This window comes from Poecile atricapillus, chromosome 3, assembly GCF_030490865.1.
Source record: "Poecile atricapillus isolate bPoeAtr1 chromosome 3, bPoeAtr1.hap1, whole genome shotgun sequence".
Lineage (NCBI taxonomy): Eukaryota > Metazoa > Chordata > Aves > Passeriformes > Paridae > Poecile > Poecile atricapillus.
This window is the reverse complement of record NC_081251.1, coordinates 105,730,800-105,754,813: the sequence shown is the minus strand read 5'-3', so window position 1 is coordinate 105,754,813 and position 24,014 is coordinate 105,730,800. Positions and strand designations below refer to the sequence as shown.

Below are 24,014 nucleotides of genomic sequence, written 5' to 3'. Positions count from 1 at the left end.
AAGACAAGTGGTTCCCTGCTGCCCTGCCCCCTCAGAGGCGGGCAGGAGCTGTCACTGGGGGCCGGTGGGGGGTGTGTGCCCGTCCCGTGTGCCCGGGAGGAGCCGGGGGGTGACCCCCGCCCCTCACGCCCGCGGGGCCGCCACGGCCGCCGCGTGAGAACCGCCTCTCGCGAGACCCCGCGCGCCGAGTCGCGGGCCCGCCCCGCCCCGCCCCCCGTGCGGCGCGCAGGCGCAGCAGCTGTTGCTCTATATAAGGGTCGCGCCGGTCCGCGCTCGCGCTGTCGTCGGGAGGATGTCGCGCTACGGGCGATACGGTAGGGATGGCGGGGAGCCCGGGGAGGTTGAAAATCGCATGGGGGCTTCTACTGTGGGTAGGAGGTTGAGGGGAAGGTGGCGGGAGTGGCGGCATTCGCGCCGCTCCGGCGGTGGGAGAAGTTGATCGTTCCCTCGGGCGACCGCTGAGAGGGACGGTGGCGGCGGGGAGGGGGAGCCGGGGGGGCCGCCGCCGCTGCGGGGTCTGTGGAGGGCGGGCGCGGCCCGGCGGGAGCGCCCTAAGATGGACGCGGTGTCAAAGATGGCGGCGGGGAGGGGGCGGGGGAGGGGCGGCCGCGTGCCCGGCGCCGCGCGCGGCCCTGACATGGCGGCCGCGTGTCTCCACAGAGACCAAGGTGTATGTGGGGAACCTGGGCACGGGCGCCGGCAAAGGCGAGCTGGAGAGAGCCTTCAGCTACTATGGACCGCTGAGAACCGTGTGGATCGCCAGGAACCCGCCGGGGTTCGCCTTCGTGGAGTTCGAAGACCCCCGCGATGCTGAAGATGCTGTGCTTGGCCTCGATGGGAAGTACGTGCATGCCCGGAACTTTTCTGAGGGCCGCAGCCCTCGATCCCCCGACCCCACACCAGTCATGGATTTCCGATGATCGTTGCTTGAGCTCATCAGAAGAAAATATTTGTCTGGCTAATACCTGCTGTATCTTGCAGGATAATATGCGGCTCCAGGGTCAGAGTGGAAGTATCCACAGGGATGCCGCGCCGCTCCCGCTACGACCGGCCCCCTGCCCGGCGCCCCTTCGACCCCAACGACAGATGCTACGAGTGTGGTGAGAAAGGCCACTATGCCTATGACTGTCACCGCTATAGCCGGCGAAGGAGGAGCAGGTACGTGCGGGGCCGGGGCTGCCGCGTTGCTTCGCCAGCTCGCTTTTGTGTAGTTCTTGTTAGCAAAGAACACAATGTTACACCAGTTTTAACTCTAATTGTCGTAAGTCAACAGGTGTATATCACAATTTTTTTTTTGCTAATACATATAAAATGTTAATATTTTAATAATCAACCTGGTCAAAACCTTTCAGGTTTCTTCGTTTGAGTCAGTCGCCTTGATTCAGAATGTCACGAGCCTTAAGATTTCATGCTGAGGCGCCTTGCAAATCCGACACTTAAGATCCTCCTAGACCTTGAGGTGATCAGCATAAGAGGCCAGATCCCCTCGAGCCATCTACACGTAGCTTCACCTTATTCTTTAAGGGCAGAAAATTTGAGACGGTGACCGCCGTAACAGTAAATTTGGCTTTCAATTGGGGCCCCCCTCCGGTTTAGAAAGAGGAACACCAGATTGACCACATTCCCACCTAGAAAAATCTTCTTGCGTCAATCAAGCCTCACCCTGGCTCATTGGGCTGTCAGTTTGATCGTCGTTAGATTGAAGAGAACACCTACCTAGATGCAGCGCTCGCCTATAGATACTTCTAGATCGTCTAGATCTGCTAGACCTTGGGCCAAAGAGGGTCGACCTGCAAACTTGCAAGGTTTATTTTAAATACGCATTACAGTGTTTTCTATTCTAATGTAATTCTGCAATGTAATTCAGCTTTAACATTTTTCTAGGTAGTAAAAATGATCAAGACAAGTAGGCCCAGACATTTTTCCAACTGACAGATGCTAGTGGTGTGTTTTTGTTGTTTTGTTTGGTTTGGTTTTTCTTTTTTTATTTTATTTTTAAATTCTCTTTTTAGTTGTCTGAAAAAAGTTTTGACTTCAGCAGGGCCTCACACGTGCTGGTTGCAGCAGCTGTCTGCTGATACCGGTTTTTTCTAACCTAAACCCAGGTCCCGGTCTAGATCCCGCTCGAGGTCCCGTGGAAGAAGGTATTCCCGGTCACGCAGTCGCAGCCGTGGTAGGAGGTAGGGCTCTGCCTTCTGTGTTTACATTCCCACTCCTCCCTCTGGGCACCCTTCTTCTTCTATAGTTTTTGTGAAAATACCTTGCAGTGATGGGTTGTTTTTTTCACTTTGTTTTGTAGATCCAGGTCAGCTTCCTACCGCAGGTCCAGGTCGATCTCTCCTCGTAGATACAGATCATTCTCACCCCGCAGGTCCCGCTCTGGTTCTCTAAGAAGATCAAGGTATGTGGTTGCAGATAAACCCCCACAGCATTGTTGAAGAGCACATAAGTTGGAGCTGAAGTATCAAGTGTCTATATATAATATATATAGTGTAATCAGTAAGTTGGTTTTGCAGTCCATATGTTGGTGGGAACTTTGGTGGTGTTACATGCGTAAGAGCTACTCTGAACACTTTGTTGAAAATTTAAGCATATAATTTTGGAACTGCTGTTTCTAAGATTGTGCCAAAGTTACAGCCTTACTGTATGGTTAAGGTTTCCAAATTCAGCTGGAAGTGTACAGGGTGGAATTGCATAGTCCATGAAGACAGTGGGATTCTTTTTACATGCATGGCGGTACTGACCAAAGGTGCTACAACCTTCTAATAGTAAAAATTACTTCTTCACAACCAATAGTCCATAAAGTTCTCAGTTTTCTGGGACATTTACAGTAACTGGTTTTGTCTCACTTGTATGAAGCATCTGATAGCAGAGCTTTCATTGTTTTTTTTCCAGATCTAGGTCCAGGTCGCGCTCCAGGTCCCGGTCTGTTGTATGGCCTCGAAGCAGGTGAGATACTTGTTTTAATTCAAACCTGTAATGGTTTTGGTGTTTTGTTTGGTGGTGTGTTGTTTCTTTTTTTCTTTCCTGGGGGAATTTGTCTGGAAGCACTTAGAAGGCTGTCCAGCAGAGCAATATTTACACTTAATAATTTATGCTTTTTCACAGACCAAAGTAGTGATGTATAATTTAAGGTCTGTGGAAAGAGTTTTTAAAAACAAGTTCTTAGGTATGTAGTAAATTGAGGGTGTGCTGTGCTGCCTTTTACTTAGCAGTAGAAGAGATGCTCATGCTGCTGAGTACCAGTTCTGGGTGGCTGTGAGCATTCCCATCTTCAGTAACTGTGATCCAGTAAAAAGTTGTTATGGGGGGAAAATGGGACAGACAGTGGCTCAGAATGGTTACCAGGAAGGTTTCAAAGCAGTGGCATATATTTTGTTTTACACGTGCCACCAATGTCCTTGTAGTATTTCATGAGCTATTAGGCCAGGTAAAGGTGAATCTTGATTACCCTTCAAAAACAGTTGTGAGCAGAAATAAAAGTATTCTGCACTTTTGGTCAAGCTTGTTGAAAGGAACATTCTGATGCCAAGTGATAACCTGAATTCTGACACCCCAGGAAGACATACTTTTTAAGTAACAGCAAATATTTGAGTTGATAAAAGTAATGCAATAAATGTGTGAGGAAAGTCTCACTGTTTAAGTAGATAATTCCTGAAGTGAATTTGGAATAGTTTACTCATTAGTAGCCAAATCTTGGTGCAAAATCTATATTATGCTCAAATAAAATTTGCATTGGGAATTTGAGCTAAAGAATGCACCAGCTCTTCAGCACACATGCTTAGTTGTGGCTGATTCCAGGCTCTTAATGTGTTGTTAAAATACTTTGTAAGATCACACTTGAAACTATTTTTCCCCTTCTAGAAGGGATACTCGCAGGTAGGAAGAAAGCGTGGGAGTCTGGTCTGGCGTTTTGTGGAACTGGCAGCTGAAGCTTTGCTGGGGAGCTTCCTGTGCTTGCACTTGTACCTTCTGATGGGTGGGGTCTCTGCAGTAAGAGCTAAATGATTCCCTTGGAAGGTGCCAGGGAAGGCCTGCAGCACCAGAGCCTTCCCTCTGTGGTTGGTGCTGCTGCGTGGGGTGAATTTGCTGTTGCTGGTGTAGCTAACTCTCGATGTGTTTGCATGCTCACTGGCTGCTTTGCTGAGCTTTATTTTTCTCCTGTTGTAGGTCTGAGTCTCATGGTAGATCTAAATCTGGCTTACCTGCTAAAAGGTGAGCGTTCAAATAAAAGTACCACTCAGGTGGTTTTTGTTTTGGTTGGTGGGTTGTTTTGAGGGGTTCTTTGCTTTTTTTGACTCCTGATTTAAAAATGTGTTTGGACCAGTATTTCAGTTGCAGGGTTGTTTTTTTTTACTTTCCATAGCTGATTTCAAAAACATTTTTCATACATTATGGGGCTTTTTTTAACAGCTGATTTTTTTAGTGGGACAGTAGGCAATTCTTCACGGATTCCGCATACAGATGTTTTTCACTCATTACCACAAGAAAACACTCTTGCCAGGATTTGGGGCATATTTTCTCCTACCTTTGTTCTCAAATGTTTGTAGTTCTCCCTAACTCTGCTCGATTCACTGCTCCTGCTTTGCAGGGTTACTGTGATTTACAGCAGCTTTGAAGCTGTGTGTTGCTCTTTTCCTGAGGGCTCCAGCTTCCAGCATTTTTCCTTCTCACTTGCAGCTTCTTGCTTAAAGTAACTGGGTACACTTGCTACCAGCAGTGTCAATGCATTTAACAACATCAAATTGTTCTGATTTTAAATGGTCAGAAGTGGTTACTGAGAGCACCCAAGTGTAGCAACCACACTGATTGGTTTGTTTGTTTGTTTGTTTTTAAACAGCCGCTCAAAGTCCAGATCACCATCTCCAAAGAGAAGGTAGGAATGTCTTAAAACTGGAGCGTGTCCTAGGGCTCAATAGCACTTGGGCTGGAGCAGTTCCTAGAGAAGTTAACTTGGGCAAACTCAGGTTTTTTACTTGCCTAAATCTGTGAACTATGAGAAGATGAATTGTTTATGGGCATTTCCTGCTGCTGGTAGTCAGAATGTCATGATAATAACTCCTATGGAAACCTGCTTTAATGAAATGTTAGAGGAATTTTAAACCTAGGGAACAAGTGAGTAATGCAAGGCATGGAGCAAGCCATGAGAGGGGTGTAGGATTACATTCCTGCTGGTGACTCCTGCAGGCTCAGGAGTTTCACAGGTGCCAAGCTGTGCTATGCTCCATGAAGGAAGAAGTTTTACTGTGTTACCAGAGAAGTATGTGCTGGAATTGAGATTTCTGAACAGGCTTGATGTCTCAGCTTTCTTAATTAGTCTTCAGTTTTCAAGCTTGAAGGAGTTTTTAAGTTAAAGTGTAAAATACAACACCTCTTTCATTGTTTGAGAACTGTAAATGAAAGTAGGGGCAGAACTCCAGAGGAAGCTTGGGGTAACATGCACAGTTTCTGTTGGTTTTGTTGTAGGAGTTGTTAATGGTTTGTTGTCTTTTTTTCCTTTTAGTCACTCACCATCCGGAAGCCCTTGAAGGAATGAAAGTCCTAAAAGAATGGGTTCAAATTTAAGAAGTTTAGTAAAAACCATATTTTGTTTACATTATAAGGGATTTTGTGATGTAAGGGCTTAGTCCTAGAAGTCTCTTTCTATTGACTAGCAATTGGCATGAATCTCTTGTCTTCTAAAGAAAAGTATTGTTACCAGACTAATACAAAACTCTTCTGTTGTGTTTGTGTTCTGTGATCTGAAAATGTTGGGCTTTTTTTTTTTTATTTTTATTGGTGCATTGAATTAAACTGCATTTCTAACTAATAAATCGGTTGTGGTAACCCTGCTGTTCATAGCTGGGATGGGGAAGCAGGCAGGATGAAAAACAGGGTGCAGGTTGGACAGGCACATGTGTGCCTCCTGCATCCCTGCAGCGCACCAGCTGGAGGGAGCAGGGACCAGTGCCAGTTGTCTGTGGAGTATATGCTATATGTCTGTATACCTGCAGGTCATGTTCAAGTAGCAGGATCTGTGGGGAATTGAGAGCTCAAGTTCCTCCTCTCTGACCCAGTCTGCCTGGTTCCATCCTGGCAGGGAAGTGTACCCAGGGAAGGGCCTTGCTGCTGTGCTGATCCGTGGTTGCTTTGGGAGACCAGACTATCCCCACTGAATTAATAAAATAATGCAGGATCTTTGCCTATTTGATTTATCTTTGAGGCTGATGTCTGTTCTCAGAATAACAAGGAAATTGGAGTGCCAGGTAATTTTAGGAATGTTAGGAAGTACACCATCCTGCTTTCCCAGTGTGGCTGAACACCTGCCTGCCCAAGGAAAGTGGGGTATAAATTCCTCACTTTGCTGTGCCTGTGCATGGCTTTTGTTTTTGTTTTATTAAACTGCCTGTATCTCAATGTGTGAATTCTCACATCCCATCCTTCTACCTTTTCCCAGTGCCAGGTCAGGGAGGTGGAATGGAGGAGAGGCTAATTCATGGCAGCAGAACTGCTGTGGCCATTCTATGCACAGGGATGTTGGTCTTGGTACTCCTGTCATCTTCCTCACAAGAGGGTGCGTTAGTGTGAAACCTCTACAAAAAATTCATGTGTATTTTTTAAAAAAAACAAACTGTTCTCCAAACAGTGCCCCTCCCTCCACTCATCATTCCTCAGGCTGAAGGTTGTAGCTCAGACTGGTGCTGGAGGCAGTGTTCACTCTGGTTTTACTGTGAAAGGGGACAGCTCACTCCTGGCACTTGGTGTATTTGAGCAGCTTGGCTGCAGCAGTGCTCAGCACTGCAATTAAGCAAGACCAAAGGGAGGAAATAATAGTTCATTATTGCTACAGCATTTTACTACACATTGGAGCAGCCCAGACCCCAGAGCAGGAGTTTGGTTGAAAGCTTCTAAAACTGGGCTTTTGTTCCAGCTGTGCAGGGTAGCAGGAGGGACTACCCCATACCAGAACACATTAGCAGTGGCATCTGCCCAAGAATTCATTTTAATGCACTACAACTGTTCTACTTCCCAGTGCAGGAAGGGCTGGAACAGCCTCTTTCAGGGAAAATGTCCGCACTGTCCTGGAGTTTTATCCCCTATCACCACAGCAACCTGCCCTGATCCAACACCACACTGATCCAGTACCTCTCCTCCCCACACGACAGAACCTCTTGACACAAAAGGTGTTCACTTGTACAAGGGCTTTGGGCTGAACTATAAACAATGCATCCCTGGTCAGCCAAAACTGCCTCAGTAAAGTCTTGGTCAAAATGTGAATGTGAGTTTAAACCAATTTGGAAGCAGCTCCCTCTGTCACATGCTGCCTCCAGCCATGACTATTACGAGAAACAGCTGGCTAGCAGCTGTTGGTGTGACCAGAAAACAACTGCCAGGGTATAGTCCCATAAAAAACACTTGTCGGTTTCTATTCCTTCTGGAAGAGTTGCTGTTTTCCCATTTCCCAGAGTCAACTGTTAGCCACCTTAGTTTCAACCAGCGAGCAAACAAAAGGAAAACCCAAAACTCAATAGTAAACCCTTTTCTTCCAGAGGTCAGTGCCACATTTTGGACCAATAAATACATCAGGACACTGATGTTACTTGGTCTGTTCTCAGGCATTGGCGGTGGGTGATTCTTTACAGAAAGCTGTTCTGGTATCACTGCGTGGTCACAAGCTTGACAATCATCCCGATGATCCGAGAACCGCGGGGGCACATGCACAAATCCATGCTGGGATTCTTGATTTTATCCTGCAGCAGCTGGTCCAGCTCACAGCGCAGCTCTTTCACCAGCTCAGCCACCTAACACACGTGGTAAAACACAGGCAAGGGTAAGGCTCATCTCCAGCTCAGCTCTGCAGCTCTCCCAGGACGGCCCCTCCTCCTCCTCACCTGGTGAGAGGCAGCCACGAAGCGGATCCAGCCGTCGTCCAGGGAAATGACAAAGTCCCCCTTGAGCAGCTGCATGTGCACCTGGCCGCCCCCGAGCAGCACCAGCGGGTACACGGACACCATGCTGCAGTCCCGGATGAACACGCGGCTCGTCTTGATCTTCTCGTGGTACACCAGGTAGGGGCTCTCAAAGTGCCTGGTCTGGGACAGGGACACAAGAGCCTGGTCAGAGTGACACTGCTCTTCCTGCCTCTTCTACAGCTGCAGAGAGCAGCAAATGTGCCTAAAGTGCACCTGCAGCGCTAACAGACTCCTTGAGCATAAGAGCTGCCAACAACTGTTGGCTCCAGAGGCTGGAGTTTAACTCTGTGCCTAAGAGGACACTCCTAACTCAGGAATGCACCATTATTTACAATCCTAACACAGGACTGTTCAGTCATTAAGATTTTTTATTTTAAACGTCAATAGGGATCCTCACTGTAATTTTAAATACTCAAGCAAAGGTGGTTTCTTTAATAAAAAAAACAAACATGCTTTGCAGAAAAAAGCATCCTGACCTGATAATTCACAGATGAAGGATGAATATGAACATAACCATCATTTTTAGTAACAAACTTCAGCTCTTCTGCTTTTGGTTGCATTTTGACCGCACCTGTACTGGTCTTCTGGTATTTACCCTCTGGCTTTTTCACCTGTATGGTAAGAAAAAAGGTTATAAAAATCTGCCACACCAGAAAAACTTTTAACTTTATGTTTTAAACTTTTCAAAAACAGAAGTTCTGTAGTAACAACATGTCGAGTCAGTGGAGACAGGTATTACACTCCAGGTGCTAACCCTGACTTCCTTTGTAACCTCAGCCTTCTAAAAACGTGTAATTTTACGTGACTTCTTAACATTTGCTGCTGGCTTCAGCCTGCAATCAGCCTTTTAGAACAGCAGCAGTCTCAGGCAATACAAAAGAGCTCTGCTCCAGTCTCTGACACTGCAAATAGCAAAGTTTGGCAACCTAAGCCAGGCTCAAGGCTGCCACACTGAGCCCAAATGAAAGCAGGCTGTGTGGATATGCTAGACAGAAAAAGGAAAAATGAAAAACCAATCCTTTTACCTGGACAACATTGGGATAGAGTGCAGCACACAGCATAGCTGAGATCAGCTTGATGTTCTCTGCATTCGAGTTTGCCTGTGAAAGCAACAGGGGATCATTAGGGAACCCACAGCTCAGTGTGTAAAGGTGAATGACTGAATTCCCAAAACCAGTTCACTTTTATAGCTGCACTCCTGTGCTTCACAGAGGAGAACAAGTCACTGCTCCTGTGGCATCAGACTGGACCTGGGCTGTGTTTCCCCCCCACAATCAATGGAACAAATTGGCCACCACTATCATGGTGCCCAGCCGAATTGTTCTTTGACATCTGGCTACAAAGTGGCTTGCACCCTAGAGAAAGCAAGCACAAGTTGTACCAGAGCACAGAGGATCCTACAGCTACCAAGCCCTGATCACCCTGATCATCATGTAAGCCCAGGACATCTCTGGCTCCAGTCTTCCTGAAGACAGCCCACATGAAAAACTACAGCAGCATTTTGAAGCACTGAAGAAATGCTGTGAATCACCTCCTCTCCTGTGGCATCCAACACGCCATCGCCTCCTTGGGACCACTTCTTCTCAATATCCCTGGCTCTCAATCCCTCCTTCACAAAGCCAATGTCAGAAAGCAGCTCTGCAAACTGCCTCTTCAGACTGGCAATTTCCTGCAATAGACACAGCACTGTGACAGCTGCCACGCCCAGCAGGAAGAGTCTCCCCAGTGGCTTATTTCTGTCACTGGGATTCTGCCAGTCCCTGTGCCAGGCCACAAACACTGACTCACCTGAAGAACTCTGCCTGACAGAAAGTTCTCCCTGCAGTAGTTGTAGCTTGCTTGAGAGCCCTCCTTGATACTTAAACGCCATCCCTGATTAAGAGGATGGGAGGAAGCCTTTAATAAAACATTTCTGCTTGAATTTCAAAAATATCACAAAACCCCAAGAGAGGCTACTGTGTTTTAACTCACCTTATAAGCCTGGAGAAGAGCCAGGTAGTCACTGTTTCCTACTGCAAACTCCAGCTTCTTTTTGTTTGCTTCTTCCCTTTTATCCCATGGTGACACCTAGACAGGCAGCAACAGGTTAGTGTGTTCTTCCCCATACCACTTGGACGAGCCCTTCTAGAGCTACATGGCACATTCTCTTTGGTATTTTCACAGCAGCTCACAGGTCAGAGTGCAAATTTTCCCTGTGGATAACAGAAGATATGAGGCATTCAAAAGAGCACCTGATTCAACACGCCGAAGTGACAGTGAAGACACAAACTGAGATCCAAACTGACCTCTGCATTCAGAGCTCAGATGTGTCAGCTCCATCATTACCACTGTTTCACACTTTATATTAATTAATTGGTGTAATTCTCACACCAAATTCAGACAAAATGTGTGCACTTCTTAGCTAAAAACTGAAAATAATATTCACTGTTTCTACTGTATATAAACACCACTCTTGCTGCTACCACATGGTTTTGAACTTCTGCTTATAACTGGACTGTTTTCACAAGCACTGCATTAACACATAAACAATGTAGGCTAAAAAGAAGAATTAGAATACCCAAGTGTAGCGTTCTGCAAGTCACAGCAGCATTTTGCTGACACACAAAAGCACAGCCCTTGGGTTAAGAATACTCACAAAAGGTGACTTAAAGGCCAGGCTGGCCGCTATGGTCAGCGCAGGATCCAGGCAGCGGAAAATGGTGCCAAACAGCATGAGTTTGCCAATCCTGACATCCACAGGGAGCGAAGCCAAGTGGTAACCCAAAGGGGTGAGCTTTTCGTCTGGAGTTAACGCTCCCAGGTCCCGCAGTCGCACCTTTGATGCCTGCAAAGATTCAGTCCTAGGGGGCTCGATCAGTCGTGATAAGACAGAGTGAAGACTCTGCTCAGAGAACATCTCCAGGATCTTAATCCTTAAGAGAAGGGGAGGGAAAATTAAAAAAGAAAGAAAGAATAAAAGCAGCTTAGCACCATACACAGGATAAAAAAACCAAGCTTTTGTAAAAACAGAACTAAAGAAGCCAACAGAAAACATGCTTTGAAGAGCACAGTCCCTAGAAGAGGACCTGCAACACAGAGCTGAAGTCAGGGAGCAATGTGGAGTAGTGAACCCGTAAGAACAGATTTCTATTTACTATACTAAGGTTTGAAATAAAGTTCTTACTGCGAAACTGTAATTTGTGCTGCTTTGTTTCCTCTCAGTACAAAGGGGTGCAGAGTGTGCAGCAGGGATAGGAAGGCCTCTTCCTTTAATGTTTGCATGATGAAAGTGCTTGGTGTGGGTTGTGGCAGGTGCTCCCCCCAGCAAAGGAAGGACATTCTGCACACTGGCTTTTTCAAGAAACACAACAGCTCACCTTAGACAAAGCTGCTCCAAGGGCACTCTCTGTATTTCTGGCAGCTGTTGTTTTACAAGCTGATGGTTGTAGTGGTGGCTGCTGAAGAGATGGAAGCAGACACCCGAGGCCACTCGTCCTGCCCGTCCTTTCCTTTGCAGAGCGCTGGCCTTGGACACAAAGGTGTCCTCCAAACTTTCCATCCCTTTGCTTGGGTCGTATCTACAGGAGAGCAAGAGACAGGCTTGTATTGACAGAGCCACAGAATGGTTTGGCCTGGAAGGGACCTTAGAAATCATCCAATTCCAACTTCCCCCCGCCACATGAAGGGACAGTTTCCACTAGACCAAGTTGCTCAGAGCCCTGTCCAGCCTGGCCTTGAACCCTTCCAGGGATGGGGCAGCCACAGCTTCTCTGGAAAACTTGTGCAAGAGCCTCACTACAGTAAAAAATTTCTTCTTAATATCCAATCTAAACCTGCCCCCTTTCAGTCTGAACCCATTTTACCCCCTGTCCTATCACCTGCCCTTGTAAGGAGTTGTTCATGAGTGCACAGAGAACAGGCTGGAGGGTTGAGCAGGCAGATGCTGCCAACTTTTGTATGGACACAATTCCCACACCTGCACTTGGATCTGAGTTTAGACTGGCTTTCTCCACCTCATAGCAGCTTTCTACAGACCAAACTTCCTTCCAGTTTTTCCCAGCTCTTTGGACAACTCAGGGCTTAAAACAGTTTACAAAACCCCGAAGAACGAATGCCAGTACCTTTTCTCTTTCATTTTTCCAGAGTCAATCACATAGACCACGTCATCGATGGTGACGGATGTCTCCGCAATGTTGGTAGAGATGATGATTTTGGTAACTCCCGCAGGAGGCCTGAGGAACACAGACTGCTGTTCTTCACTGGACAGTGAGGAATGAAGTGGATAAACCACACACCTGCAAGGACAACAGGACAACACGCTCACTGCATCTCCAGCCTCTTCCTTCTTGGGAACAACACGCCTACACACACTTTTGCCCCCTTAGACACTGTCCTGAGTGTTCTCCTTGTAACCATCCAAGGTCAAACACAACCACAACTAAATGTAACTCAGAAAACATTCTGATACAAATCAAGGGCAGAGAGATCAGGAGCCTGGATCATGCAGAGCACAAAATGGAAACCACTCCTCGCTAGGGTCTCAGAACTTCAACAACTGACCTTCCTGAGCTGAGAAAAACAAAAGGAGCAAGCCAACAAGATAGTAGAAAAGGAATTACCCTGACTGGAGTCAGCTCACACATTTAATAAAGTTTACTGATCCCTGGATAAAGGCAGCCTTTGTGCAGGAAATTACTCTTTATTTATGGGTAAAGAGACAGCTTTAGAGTTTTTCTGCCTTACCTCTTGCTGTGCCTGTTATTAAAAAGAGCATTAGTCTGAAGCTGCTCATAAAGCATCTTGATTTCTGCTAGGCCAGGCAAAAATATCAACACAGCACCTATACATATAGATAAAAAAAAAAAATAAAAATCACTCAACAAAAAGGACAGCACAATATTTTTTTAATGTGCAATTATTGTACCAAAAAAGTACAAAGAAGGCTGTAACAGTCCTTCACAAAAGACTTTTCAAATTAGACAATTTTCTCACCTTTCCCCTCCCATGTATATCACAAGCTTTATAACTCAACTAAAAAAATTTTTTTTTTTTCAAACACAGTCAGTAGCTACAGAAACTCTGCATGCAAATCATTAGCTCTGGGCTATCCAAGAAGCTTCCAAGAATCTTCTTTCGTTTATCTCCCAAGGACAATGAAATTACCTGGGGGGTATGAATGTCTGCCAGCAACTATCCATTCCAGCAAGGCTTCAATTAGTTCCAGATTAACTTTGTCCAAGTCCATGACAGACATTGTTTTCAACACTGCCTTGCTAACCCCTGGGAAAAAAGAAATAAAACATGCAGTAAATCCATGTCTTGTAAAAAACATCTGTGGATGCATGGGACCAGTTACAGCTCAGTTTAAAGAACACCTGGCTTAGACCTGAAGAGGGCAAATCCATGCTGTGCCTCAAGTAAAGCTGCTTCAGCAAGAACAGATACTGAGAGCAAAGTGGAACTAACAAGGCATCTGAAAAGGGATGGAAAGAGACAGTAGCTGAAATTGTCCATTTTCAGATGCTAAGAACTAGTTTCAGCCAAGATGTTTGCTGTAGTTTAAGGAAACAATGGGTTCTCTTATTTTTTTTTAAACTGGCAAGAAGTTTCTCATCTAGAACTTCACAAGTGCAAAACTCTGAATTATAGATCAGCATTCAGCTTACAGCGTTAATATCCCATATTGTCTATGTGCCAATTTATTAAATTTAAGAGAGACCTCACCTTTATATCGTGTAAGGAGCTGCTTCAGAGTTAATTTCTGGTCTGGGTCTGAATCTCTGACCACGGTGTCAGTGGTTTCCAGAAGGCCAGCACGCCTCAGGTCTTCCTCTACTTCTTCAAATGCAGTTCTTTTGTGTCTCCCATTCTGTTCTTGCTTTACCTTCCTCCTGTAGGGACTGCTGTCCTCTAAAACATACCTGGACAGCACAGAAGAACATTTGGTGGTGTGGAAAGAAGCCTAACAGTCTCCTTCTAATAATTAACTACAGAGACAGGGTATCCAAAATATTTTTTAGTAAGTCTGCGATGAACTTTGTATAAACCATAGATAACATGAAGGTCAAGGTGCTTTAGTAGAGCTCCAAGAGTGCAGGTCATGGAGGAGATCTGAGAGGATTTACTTTTTAAATAAATGCACAGAATTACTACAGTCTCAAGTTCAAAAGTGCAACCTCAACCTAACCACCCAAAAGCATCTGAGAACGTGTGAATTTCACACCTTGTCATTGCAATCACATCTTCCAGAAAAAACTGGTCCACAGGAAACGTTCGACCTGAAAGGAAACATGAGAATAAATCTATCTACACATGCCACCACAGCATGGAGAAAAAAGATCAAAGATTATTGTAATTTTATACAGGTTATTATGACATACACTGGCTTCAAAGCTCTCATCTACACTGCACTCTTCAGCACAATTTCTGACTAGGACAAATAGTGGATGTCTTCCAAGCATGGAGTGTTCAAGGCCAGGTTGGATGGGGCTTTGAGCAACCTGTTCTAGAGAAAGGGCATCCCTACCCATGGCAGGGGGTGAAACTAGATGAGCTCTAAGGTCCCTTCCATCCCAAACCAATAGGGATTCATAGGATTCCATGGTAACATGCACAATGCACTCACACAGGCATTTATGGGAACACACCCATGCTCCTCTCCTGCTCCACGTCATAACTCAGCAATTTAAAAGGCACATTTGGCTAAATGGGCACACATCCAGCTGGATCCTCTCACTGATCCTTTACTCACAAGTAAAGGATCAGTGAAAGTCTTCAGCTGTGGTAAAACTATCCCAGGGAACCATGTCATGCACACACCATATAATGATTGTCTTCTGAGAAGGGAAATTCTGCTGGTGCACAGCACAAAAATGTCAGCATTTCCAAGTCCTTTCTCTCCTAAATCTCCTCAGTCTCTCCCTCTAAGTGTCCAGCATCATATTTCTTGTATACATCCTCATCTTGAATTGAGAAACACTTTGCAAAAAGAAACAGTGGAAACAAATCTCTAAAACAATGAATGATAATAAAAATGAATGGTTTTCACCTGGTATGTTAATGATTGGACAGGAGTGGAAGTACTGAGAGAAAAGCTCAGCATTCAGGGTGGCACTCATCAGTATAATGCGCAGGTCTGGCCTCTGAACCATTATATCCTTCAAAACCAGCAGCAGGAAGTCACTGAAGAAAACAGACAAAAGAACATTTGAATGTCTTCAGTGTTAACTTTCAGACTATTTTTCTCCCCTTCTGTCCACCTTCCTGGTGTTTTCCAACAGAACAGCAACACCGTCACAGAAGCACGGGCTTGCTGGAATGGCTTAGTGACAGGCAATCTGCAAATCTGACTCTTTTCTGGTTGTCCCTTACTGGAACATCAGGATTCCTTAGCAAAACCATTTAAACAACAAAAAGTTTTATAAGTTACTTACATTAATGACAACACAAGAACATCAGATAAGAAACTAACTCAAAGTAACAGATGAGTCCTTTTTGCTCCTCTTCTTCAATGGAAGAGTTACTCAAACCTACTCAATCTTCTCTGCTCACTGTATTTTTCCCTATATATTTATAGCTTTTGTGGCATGACTAGAAGACTGGCTTGAAGTGATTTTAAACAAGAAGGAAGAGGAATCCTTGAGAGACACAAGCCCTTTTAAGTGGCTAAAATACCACCTGAGCTGCAGAATAATGGGTAAGAGACAAAGCCTCCTAGAAACTCACTGCACTGCAGTGTTTGACAGGGAAAACAAAGAAAAGGATGCTCACCACTTGATTTACAGAGACACTGACAGACATTATCTTTTGCCTGTGATCAGCAGGTCAGTGGGGTACAACTGCAGGAGGCTAGAGCAGGATAGGATGAGACTGTCTAGTAAAATCTACAGACTGGAAGGAAATGTGAGCATTTGTCCCTTGCTCTGCTGAAGCTGGCATCAGGAGAAAAAAAATCCCAAAAAGGCATGTGAAGAATTATGCTATTTGATAAAAGTTGAAACAAGGAAACTGTAAGAAACAAACAGCTGTGGTTACAAAGTTACTTAACCCTCCAGACCATCCAAAATCTCTTTGCAACACTGCTGCAATGTGAGAGCACATTGGAGGCACAGCAATTTATGAGAGACGTGCTTTCTCACAAGCTGCTGCAGCACAATTTCCTGTCGCCCAAAGACAAGAACCTAAACCCAGACTCCTTCCACCATCCCATATTACTGCAACAGGATCAGCTACCTGCACCTTAGCCACCTTTATCCTTCAGATTACGCTTCTTCATTTTGCTTACAGGATAAGAGATTATTTACCTTTCTTCTGTTCTCTCGTGAACTTCATCAACAATAACATGAGTGACTCCCTGCAAAGTCAGATCTCCTTCCAGCCTTCTCAACAGCACACCAGTAGTGCAGTACAAAAGCCTGGTAGCTGAGGACTTGAAGGGTAAGACAAAGCATTCAGTTGACTCCGGGCAAATTAACACAGTGCAAAGAGAATATGTGCTGCTGTAAAGCATTTGGTTTCAGCTGAGTGCCAGGTTTGACAGAGAGGAAACAAGCAAGCCCTGCTGGAGATGGGTTTTAATTTCTTGACTGACACTGACAACACCTGCTTCTTAGCAAGGGGCACTGCTACCTATCAAAAAATATGATCTGCTTTTTCTGTGGATATTGTTTTCTGATAAACAACCCAGATCTCTCTTCCTAGAAAGATTTGGTGAGTCTCTTTTTTAGCATACTTCTTGGAAAAAGCAATCAGCTGCAACACAGACAACACTTGCAACACAGCAGTTTCTGTCTGGCTGTAGCTGTACCCTTCAGTCTCTACTTGAGAGACACACGGGAATGGCAACAGGCAGAAAAGCAGCCAGTAGCCTTCCAAAGGACAGCAGGTTTACTCACAACCTCAAAGCCCTTCACCTCACTCAACAGAAAGCAAACCCACAAGACACAGCACTGCACTCTCATTCTGCAAAACGAACTGTGCAACTTGAGATGAAATAAAATACAGAAATAAAAGTACGTGTTTCATAATATTTTATAAAATACAGATGATATAAACTTGGTTATCTCACTGCCTGGCAGGTATAGGGCAGAGACTCTGTGCACTAGAGAAGCACTAAGCACATTTTAATAGAAGTAAATGAAAACCAGCAAGCAAAGCATATGTACCTTTACACTTTCCAGACGGATCTGATATCCAACAGTGAGTCCAATCCTTTCTGTTCTTTCCTTGGCTACACGTTCAGCCACAGAAATGGCAGAGATCCTGCGAGGCTGAGTGCAGATGATGTTTGCAACTCTGCTTGGAGAGCCTTGCAATGAAGCATCCAAGATAAACTGAGGAATCTGAGTGGTTTTCCCACATCTGCACAACAAAATCAGGAATTAATTAAAAACCCCACTAGTCCAACACCTTCCACCCACATAAATTGACTGCATTCCTCTGGAAATTTGCTTTGTTCCATTAGTGTGATCCTTCACATGAACCTCACCTAAGACTGCTGTCACTGGTCACAGATGAGCCACCCCAACCTTTCCAGAACATGGATCACATTTCATGTTATTCTGTGTATACTTTGATACATAAACTCTGTATGTGCAATCACACTCTTACCCTGTCATGCCACTCACAACAAGAACTTGGTGACTCTCAAGCAAACCCAGAATGTTTTCTCTCTCTTGCCATGCAGGGAGCTTCTGCCTTTCATACAGCATTGACTGAAAGTGCCTGGAAGACTGATGGAAAAAACAGCACAGCAGTAAGACCACCACTGGGATAGAATAGAACCATTTGAATCAAGAGCTTGTCTCTTAAACATTTATTTCTCTAATATAAGCAAGAAAATTATGTTCTGCACATTGTACCTTTTTCTGCCGAAACTGCGCGCAGATTTTAACATTTTCATTATACAGAGACTTTGCCTGCACATCATACTTTTTGGAAAGCTTCTTCTTCAAATTCACATAACTCTCATTCTCCACAACAACCTGTTCAGGCTCTTCTTCCTCCTCCTCCTCCTCCTCTTCAGCCACCACCTCTTCTTCCTGAGGCTCTGACACTGCTGAGGCTTGGAATAAAGAGGTACAGGTAAGTATTGCTATTACTAAGGAACAGACAATGCAGGAAAGACAGACATGTTCCAGCAGCATTCCCAACAAAGAACTTTGCTAGACTGGGCTTGAGGGTCTGCAGGACTGTTTCTGTCATGCATTTAGTTCAACATCACCAGCAAACCTCCCCTCACCTCAGCAAATCACCCACAGCTTCTCCAGCCCCATCCCACTTGTCCCTACCCCTGCACCAGGATCGGGGTGGCCACACAGGGAGCCAGGATGGTCAACTGGTTTGCCTTCCTGGATGTTTTCCATGTGCCTCAGCTCACCTCTCCAATACACAACCACTTCTATGCAACACAAAATGCTTTGATGGTAGCACCAGCTTACATGTTAGTGTAGTTTTAATTAATTAATTGTTAAGTCACTGACAAGTACTTTTAAACCAAAGCTGAAACTGGATCAGGTACTTCAGTGCCTTTGCCTATCAACCAAAGCAGGATTTGCTCAGACTGTTGGGAGCCCTTGAAAGTTTTAAGGCTACTTTTACAAAAAAAAAAAGATTATTTTATAGCATAAGGAACATTTAATAACTAAAGATTATTTGGAATCTCAGTTTCTGGAACAAAGCTGTCTTTCTGCAGAGGTGTTAAAAAAAAAGAATACTTTGTCTTACTGTAGCAAAAATAGAGTTTGTCACTATTTAAGTGCTCTACAACTCGATGCAGTTGTTTTTGAAAACTGTCTTGAAAAAAGCTTGCCTTAGATAAAAGTAGTTTTGGAACTGAGAGCTTGAAATTCACCCTGCAACAAGTGACACAGCCTCAGCTCTCCCCCTGTGAAATCAACCTGTTTGCACCAGCAAAGAGAAAGAGAAGATACCTTGGACAACAATCCATAACCACTTGCCACATTTAATCAGCCTTAAATCCACCTTTATCAGTTAATTTTGAGGAGCTGTTGATAATTTTAAGTAATCTAAAAAAAGAGGTTTCTGAATTGAACCTCCCCTGTTCCCTTCCAAGCACACTTCTCTGGTCCATTCAGATGAGCTCACACCTCTCAGTGCTTTCCATGGATTGTGTGGCAACAGGCATCACTCACTCTGCCAAACCAAACTCTGTGCTCCTTGAACTCGGTTCTGGCCAGCACAAAACCTCTCTGCTGCAGCTAGATTACAGAAGGAACTTCCTCAGGCACAGACAGATCATGGATCTGGCTCACCACATGACTTTAATCTCCAGAAATAGATTTGGAACAGATGGCTGAACTGGGGGCTCTGCATGTCTCTCTTTTTTTCTTTTAAACCTTTCTGACTGTTCTTAGCCCAGAAACCATACATCAGATTTGATGTACCTTCAGCTTGTTGATTTGAAGCAGGTGCACTGTCTGTCTGTGGCTTCACAGGAGGTGCTGCCAGCAGGGACACAGGAGGAACACTGAACTTGTGCTGAGTATTGCTCAGGAACTCACTGATCTCATGTTCATCTTCCAAGCAAGTCACCAAGGTGTACACCACTGGGTCATGAGACTCTGCAGCTGCCAAGGCCTTTCCAAAGAGGAATTCAGCAATGTGCAGACGACAAGCAAGAGGCAGGTTCTCATCAGTGGAGTAAAACGCCACAAGAGGTGCCTGAAGAGGATACTTGTTCTCGTCAGGAAATCTTACTTCAAGTTCATATATGGGACCATCACTATGCCTGAGATGAGAATCGTCCACAGAGTTCTTGGTTGCATTCAGTGGATGGTTTGGAGGGAATTCATGTCTAAATCTGCATTTTGAACCAAACCTGCAGCCTCCTTGGCAGTAAAATTTACATATTTCCTTTGAAGTCTGTTTTGCTGTGTCGCCTGTACTTTTTTGTTTAGATTTGCTGAACCTGCGTGCTAGGTAGTCCAATTCCAAACTAAAAGTCCAAACACGATTTTTAATCCTTTCTACAAATTTTTCTCCATAAATTGACCGGAGGGCAAAAGCTTCTTCTTGTCTCTGCTCTAAACATTCCTCTTGACTGGCTTCAGCAGCCACTGCAGAAACCTGCATCTTCTCTCCATACCTTTCAGAGAAGCACTGCAATAGCAAATACTCCAGCGATGCCCCAATGTTACCATTGCAGGATCTCAGCACTGCCCTACAACGCTCACAGTCAAAACCATACCTGCACCAAAACAGAGAAAACAGGGCAACAAGTGAGCGACAGGCTCGTATGAAGCAAAATAACCCCAGATCTGCTTGATTTGGCTCACGGTAAGGGAGCATGCATGGCACTGCCTCACACCTCAGAATACAGCACTTAATAGTCTCAGGGTTAGATTTCCCCACTCAACTACAGAAATTAAACTCTTCAGAAAAAGCTGTCACATATAAAATGCTCCCAGACAAAGCAAAAAATATTAAGTATTCACATCTGAGCAAAATGGAAGAACACTTACAAGGAGGGATTACAGAGTATTGAGATCAGTGATCTACCTCTTCCTGACACAAATTATTCATTAAAAAGCATCACCTGGAGAGTTTGTGCACAGCAAATGAAGACACTTCACTGTCTACAATTCTGTGCTCAGGTGGCTCAGCAGACAACCTTGGCATTACATCAGAAGCTTCCTGTTCTGTTGACCAGCACTGCTCATCATCGAGGTAATCGGGCTCATCATCATCTTCTCCAGCTACACTGATAAAAAGAGTTATCAAGTTAAAACGAAACAAAATTAAACTCTTGAGTAAACATAAAACTCTGCAGTTTTAAATCCTTCATTTAAATGGAGGATTTGGCTACGCCTCTCCCAGAGTTAATATCGTAGAAGAATAAAGCAGAGTCAAAACCATAGGGCTTGAGATAATTAAAAGTTAAGGGAAAAAATACCATTTCCATTTCTAATAGCATGTCTGCTAAAGCATGCTCAAGTAGAAAAGCTGGAAGTAGTGCTTCCACTTAAACTAACTCTGATTCAGGAGCCAGCTCCTGCCCTTGTAGCTCTTGAAGAAGTTCTTTCACTCTTCTCTGATTCTCTGATGTCATGTGTATGGTCTGCAGAGGCATTCTTGCTTCAGGTCTCTGCTTCACTTGCCCTCCTCTTCTGGCAGGGGCACTTGATCTGAAAATTAAAATAAGACATTACCATGAGTTATTTACCTGGCTCAAATGTTCTTGACTGAATTGGGATGTTAGGGCCCAAACTTGTAATTCAACACAGAAAAATCAAAATTAGAGAAATCCATCACCTATGGATTATTCAGCTGGATTCACTCTTATGTGATCAGGATTTGTGTGTCTTTATCTGCATACACATGTGCATGCATGTATTGTATCCTATGTCAAATCCAAAATCATTTACTGAACACTTTGCTAGGTAAAGATGTTCTCAGACTACAATACAACCACATATTTCTAAGGTAGACAGGTCAGAACACACACAGGATACTAAACTAATTCTAAACTGCTGATTTTCCATGGCCCAGCTTCTGTTTTGTAATACACAAATATTAATATCCTGTGTTTATTAGTGTGTTCTGACTGAAAGTGTCCTGGAATTACCTTATGACTAAAGAAGAAAATCAGAGGTTTTAATCTTTAAAAAATAAAGCACTTCCCTAGGTATCAAATTTATAAAACGTTCATCAAAAAAAAAGACATGTAAAAACTGCTTCATACTGAAACACTTTCATCACCCTTTCACTCTTCTCAATATTCAAACATGTCCAAAAGCCAGCCTCAAATGTTTATGTATGACAACATCCAAAAAAGTATCTCAAATGCCCCCAAGTATCCCAAACAATCCCCAAGTATTCCAGATATCACTATGCCAATCCCCCCGAAAATAACAGAAATACCTGGATTCTAGCCTTGGTTCCTCAAAGAGACAAAAATCATCTCCATCATCCCAAATTTTGGTCGAACATTTCCTGCTTCCACCAAGTTGAGGCTTGTTTGAATGGCCACTGCTGCCTCCTCGTCTCCCACTGCCTCCTCTCCCTCGTCCTCCTCCTCTGTTGGGCTTTCCTCTTTTCCTCCCTGCCCAACTCATGGCTCCTTGCTGAAGAAGAGGAAAAAATAGCCCTTAGTTGTGAAGGTGATTAAGCACATTGTGTATGTCTAAGCACACATCATTTGTTTTTCTATGTGACAGGACACCCTCTCAAACCACTGTTGATTATCTGCATGTTGGTGTATCTGTATGCACTTGGAGGAAAAAATATTCTTCTGGGACATTGTTTAGTGAGCTCTGTGGCTTTAGAAAATAGAAGTAATATTCCTCAGCCAAAAGCTGCAAGTTTGACAAAACTCTCTGGCAAAAGCATGAGCCTACCAGCAGTGCTGCCTAACCTGGGAACCCCAGTTCTGCCACTCTGATGAATCCCTCAAGGACACAGAAGCCCACAAACCTTCAAGGGAAATTTCACAGAAGAAAGCAGCCTCCTACCCCATCACTTTTTTAACTCCGTGGCTTGCAGGGCTGAGACTAAAAGGTGGAAGGGGAGCTAAAACCGAAGATACAATGGGTTTTTTCACATTATCTCACATTGGGCTCCCCTCCGCAGGGAGCTGCCCAGCTTGATGAGCCTGGTGGGGGGAGTCACTGAACCAGCCTTGGGAAACAGGCGGCCTCCTCCTCCTCACAGCAGTGTCCTTCCCAGCGCTGACAGCAGCCCGCTAGGACTGAGCACAGAGGGGCCCAACACATCCTCCTACGGCACCTCCTGCTGATGGGAGGCTATTGCAGCTGTGGGCAGTCCGGCAGGAGATTATTCCCTGGATCTTTGCACTGGCACCTCCACAGCCAGGACAAGAACTGATGTGGCCGCGCACAAGTACCAGCCCAAACGAGGGCTTGCAAAGAAGCAAATTCCCCTTTTTGCGGCCGCTGTCCCCGCTGGAGCTCTACCGGGGCTGGACAGGAGCTCACAGCCGAGCTGACCCCGCTCGGGCAGCTTGGCAGAAGTGAGGGAAGAAGGAGAGAGACCATGGCAGGTGCATCGAGGCCGCTGCCACAGAGGGCTCTGTCTCCTTCCTCTCAGCTCAGAGCACAAAGCCCCGGGAACGGAGCAGCTCCGCCGGCTCGTCCCGCACTTCCCCATGGCACCCTCCCCGCACACCCTCCCAGGGTGTCTGGGGACCCTCCATCCTCACACAGCCCCGCGTTCCCGGACCCCATTCCCTGCCCTGCTCCCCTCAGCCGCCCTCGCTCAGCCCCAGCGCACCCCCTTCCTCTCCAGCCCCGCTCTCCGCGGAATCGTGACGCTCCCGGGAGCTCCAGCACCCCTTCTCCCCGGCGCTCCCACCTCTCTGCCCGGCACCTCCCGGACTCTCCGACCCGGATCCGCGACGTTTCCCTTCCGGGCTGCGGCACCTCCGCCCGCCCCGCCCCGCCCCGCCCCGCTCCGCCCCGCTCCCCTCACACAGCGCCCGGCGCTGAGGATGGTGTGCGGCTTTCAGCTCCTCTGCGCTTGTATCTCTGTGTGTGTTTCTCAGCAGGCTTGCCGGGCTTTAAAGTACATCTCGTATTCCCAAGTCAAACGAGAGAACGATGATTGAAAATCTTGGTAGGTGCTCGCTGCACCAACCCACAAGTTACAGAGGGAGCTGGGGGGGGCTCGGCCCGGAGAAAAGGAGGCTCAGGGGGAACTTTTTCACTCTCTACAATTCCCCGACAGGAGCAGGCAGGTGGGGGCAGGCCTTTTCTCCCAGGCTGCAAGTGACGATATGAGAGGAAATGGCCTCAAGTTGTGCCAGTGAAAGTTTAGATTGTAAATTAGGAAACGTGTTCATGGAAAGGCTGGCCAGGCATCGGGACAGGCAGCCCAGAGAATCAGCATCCTTGGAAGTGTTAACCTTGGGATGTGGCGCTTGGTGGTGGGCCTGGCAGAGTTGGGTTAATGGCTGTACTCGGTGATCTTGGAGATCTTCTCCAACCATCACTACAGAACTGAGAGTGGGGGATTAAAAGGGAGGAAAGCGATACCAGTTTCAGAGTGAGGGTGACAAAAGTGACAAGAGACCCCAGTGCTGTGTCACTGAGGTGGGAAGGCCTCTCT

The 24,014-nt window shown here is 45.6% G+C and overlaps 2 protein-coding genes across 5 annotated transcripts; one reads left to right on the top strand and one right to left on the bottom strand.

Moving 5' to 3' along the window:
• Nucleotides 1-164: 164 nt before the first annotated feature.
• On the top strand, nt 165-5,809 carry LOC131578036 (serine/arginine-rich splicing factor 7-like). Of its 2 annotated transcripts, XM_058836415.1 has the most exons (9): nt 165-314; nt 661-841; nt 982-1,158; nt 2,106-2,180; nt 2,300-2,401; nt 2,896-2,949; nt 4,171-4,215; nt 4,841-4,876; nt 5,504-5,809. In XM_058836415.1, exons 1-9 carry the CDS (start codon nt 293-295, stop codon nt 5,526-5,528), a joined length of 717 nt encoding a protein of 238 aa, XP_058692398.1. In that variant the 5' UTR covers nt 165-292; the 3' UTR covers nt 5,529-5,809. The 2 variants fall into 2 exon arrangements, with proteins under 2 accessions (XP_058692398.1, XP_058692399.1); XM_058836416.1 differs by lacking the exon at nt 4,171-4,215.
• Nucleotides 5,555-23,333, bottom strand: DHX57 (DExH-box helicase 57). Of its 3 annotated transcripts, none has more exons than XM_058836408.1 (24): nt 23,262-23,333; nt 21,813-22,015; nt 20,924-21,076; nt 20,488-20,652; nt 19,337-20,139; nt 17,792-17,994; nt 17,541-17,662; nt 17,096-17,291; nt 16,235-16,359; nt 14,980-15,113; nt 14,155-14,209; nt 13,656-13,852; nt 13,095-13,211; nt 12,675-12,771; nt 12,053-12,226; nt 11,309-11,509; nt 10,588-10,864; nt 9,924-10,019; nt 9,741-9,824; nt 9,484-9,621; nt 8,978-9,052; nt 8,429-8,563; nt 7,872-8,072; nt 5,555-7,781 (listed from the first exon to the last, which is right to left on the bottom strand). In XM_058836408.1, the coding sequence occupies exons 2-24, from the start codon at nt 22,004-22,006 to the stop codon at nt 7,638-7,640; spliced, it is 4,086 nt and encodes a 1,361-aa protein (XP_058692391.1). In that variant the 5' UTR covers nt 22,007-22,015; nt 23,262-23,333; the 3' UTR covers nt 5,555-7,637. The 3 variants fall into 3 exon arrangements, with proteins under 3 accessions (XP_058692391.1, XP_058692394.1, XP_058692393.1); XM_058836411.1 differs by having other exon boundaries at nt 17,792-17,988; XM_058836410.1 differs by having other exon boundaries at nt 23,181-23,267.
• Nucleotides 23,334-24,014: the final 681 nt, after the last annotated feature.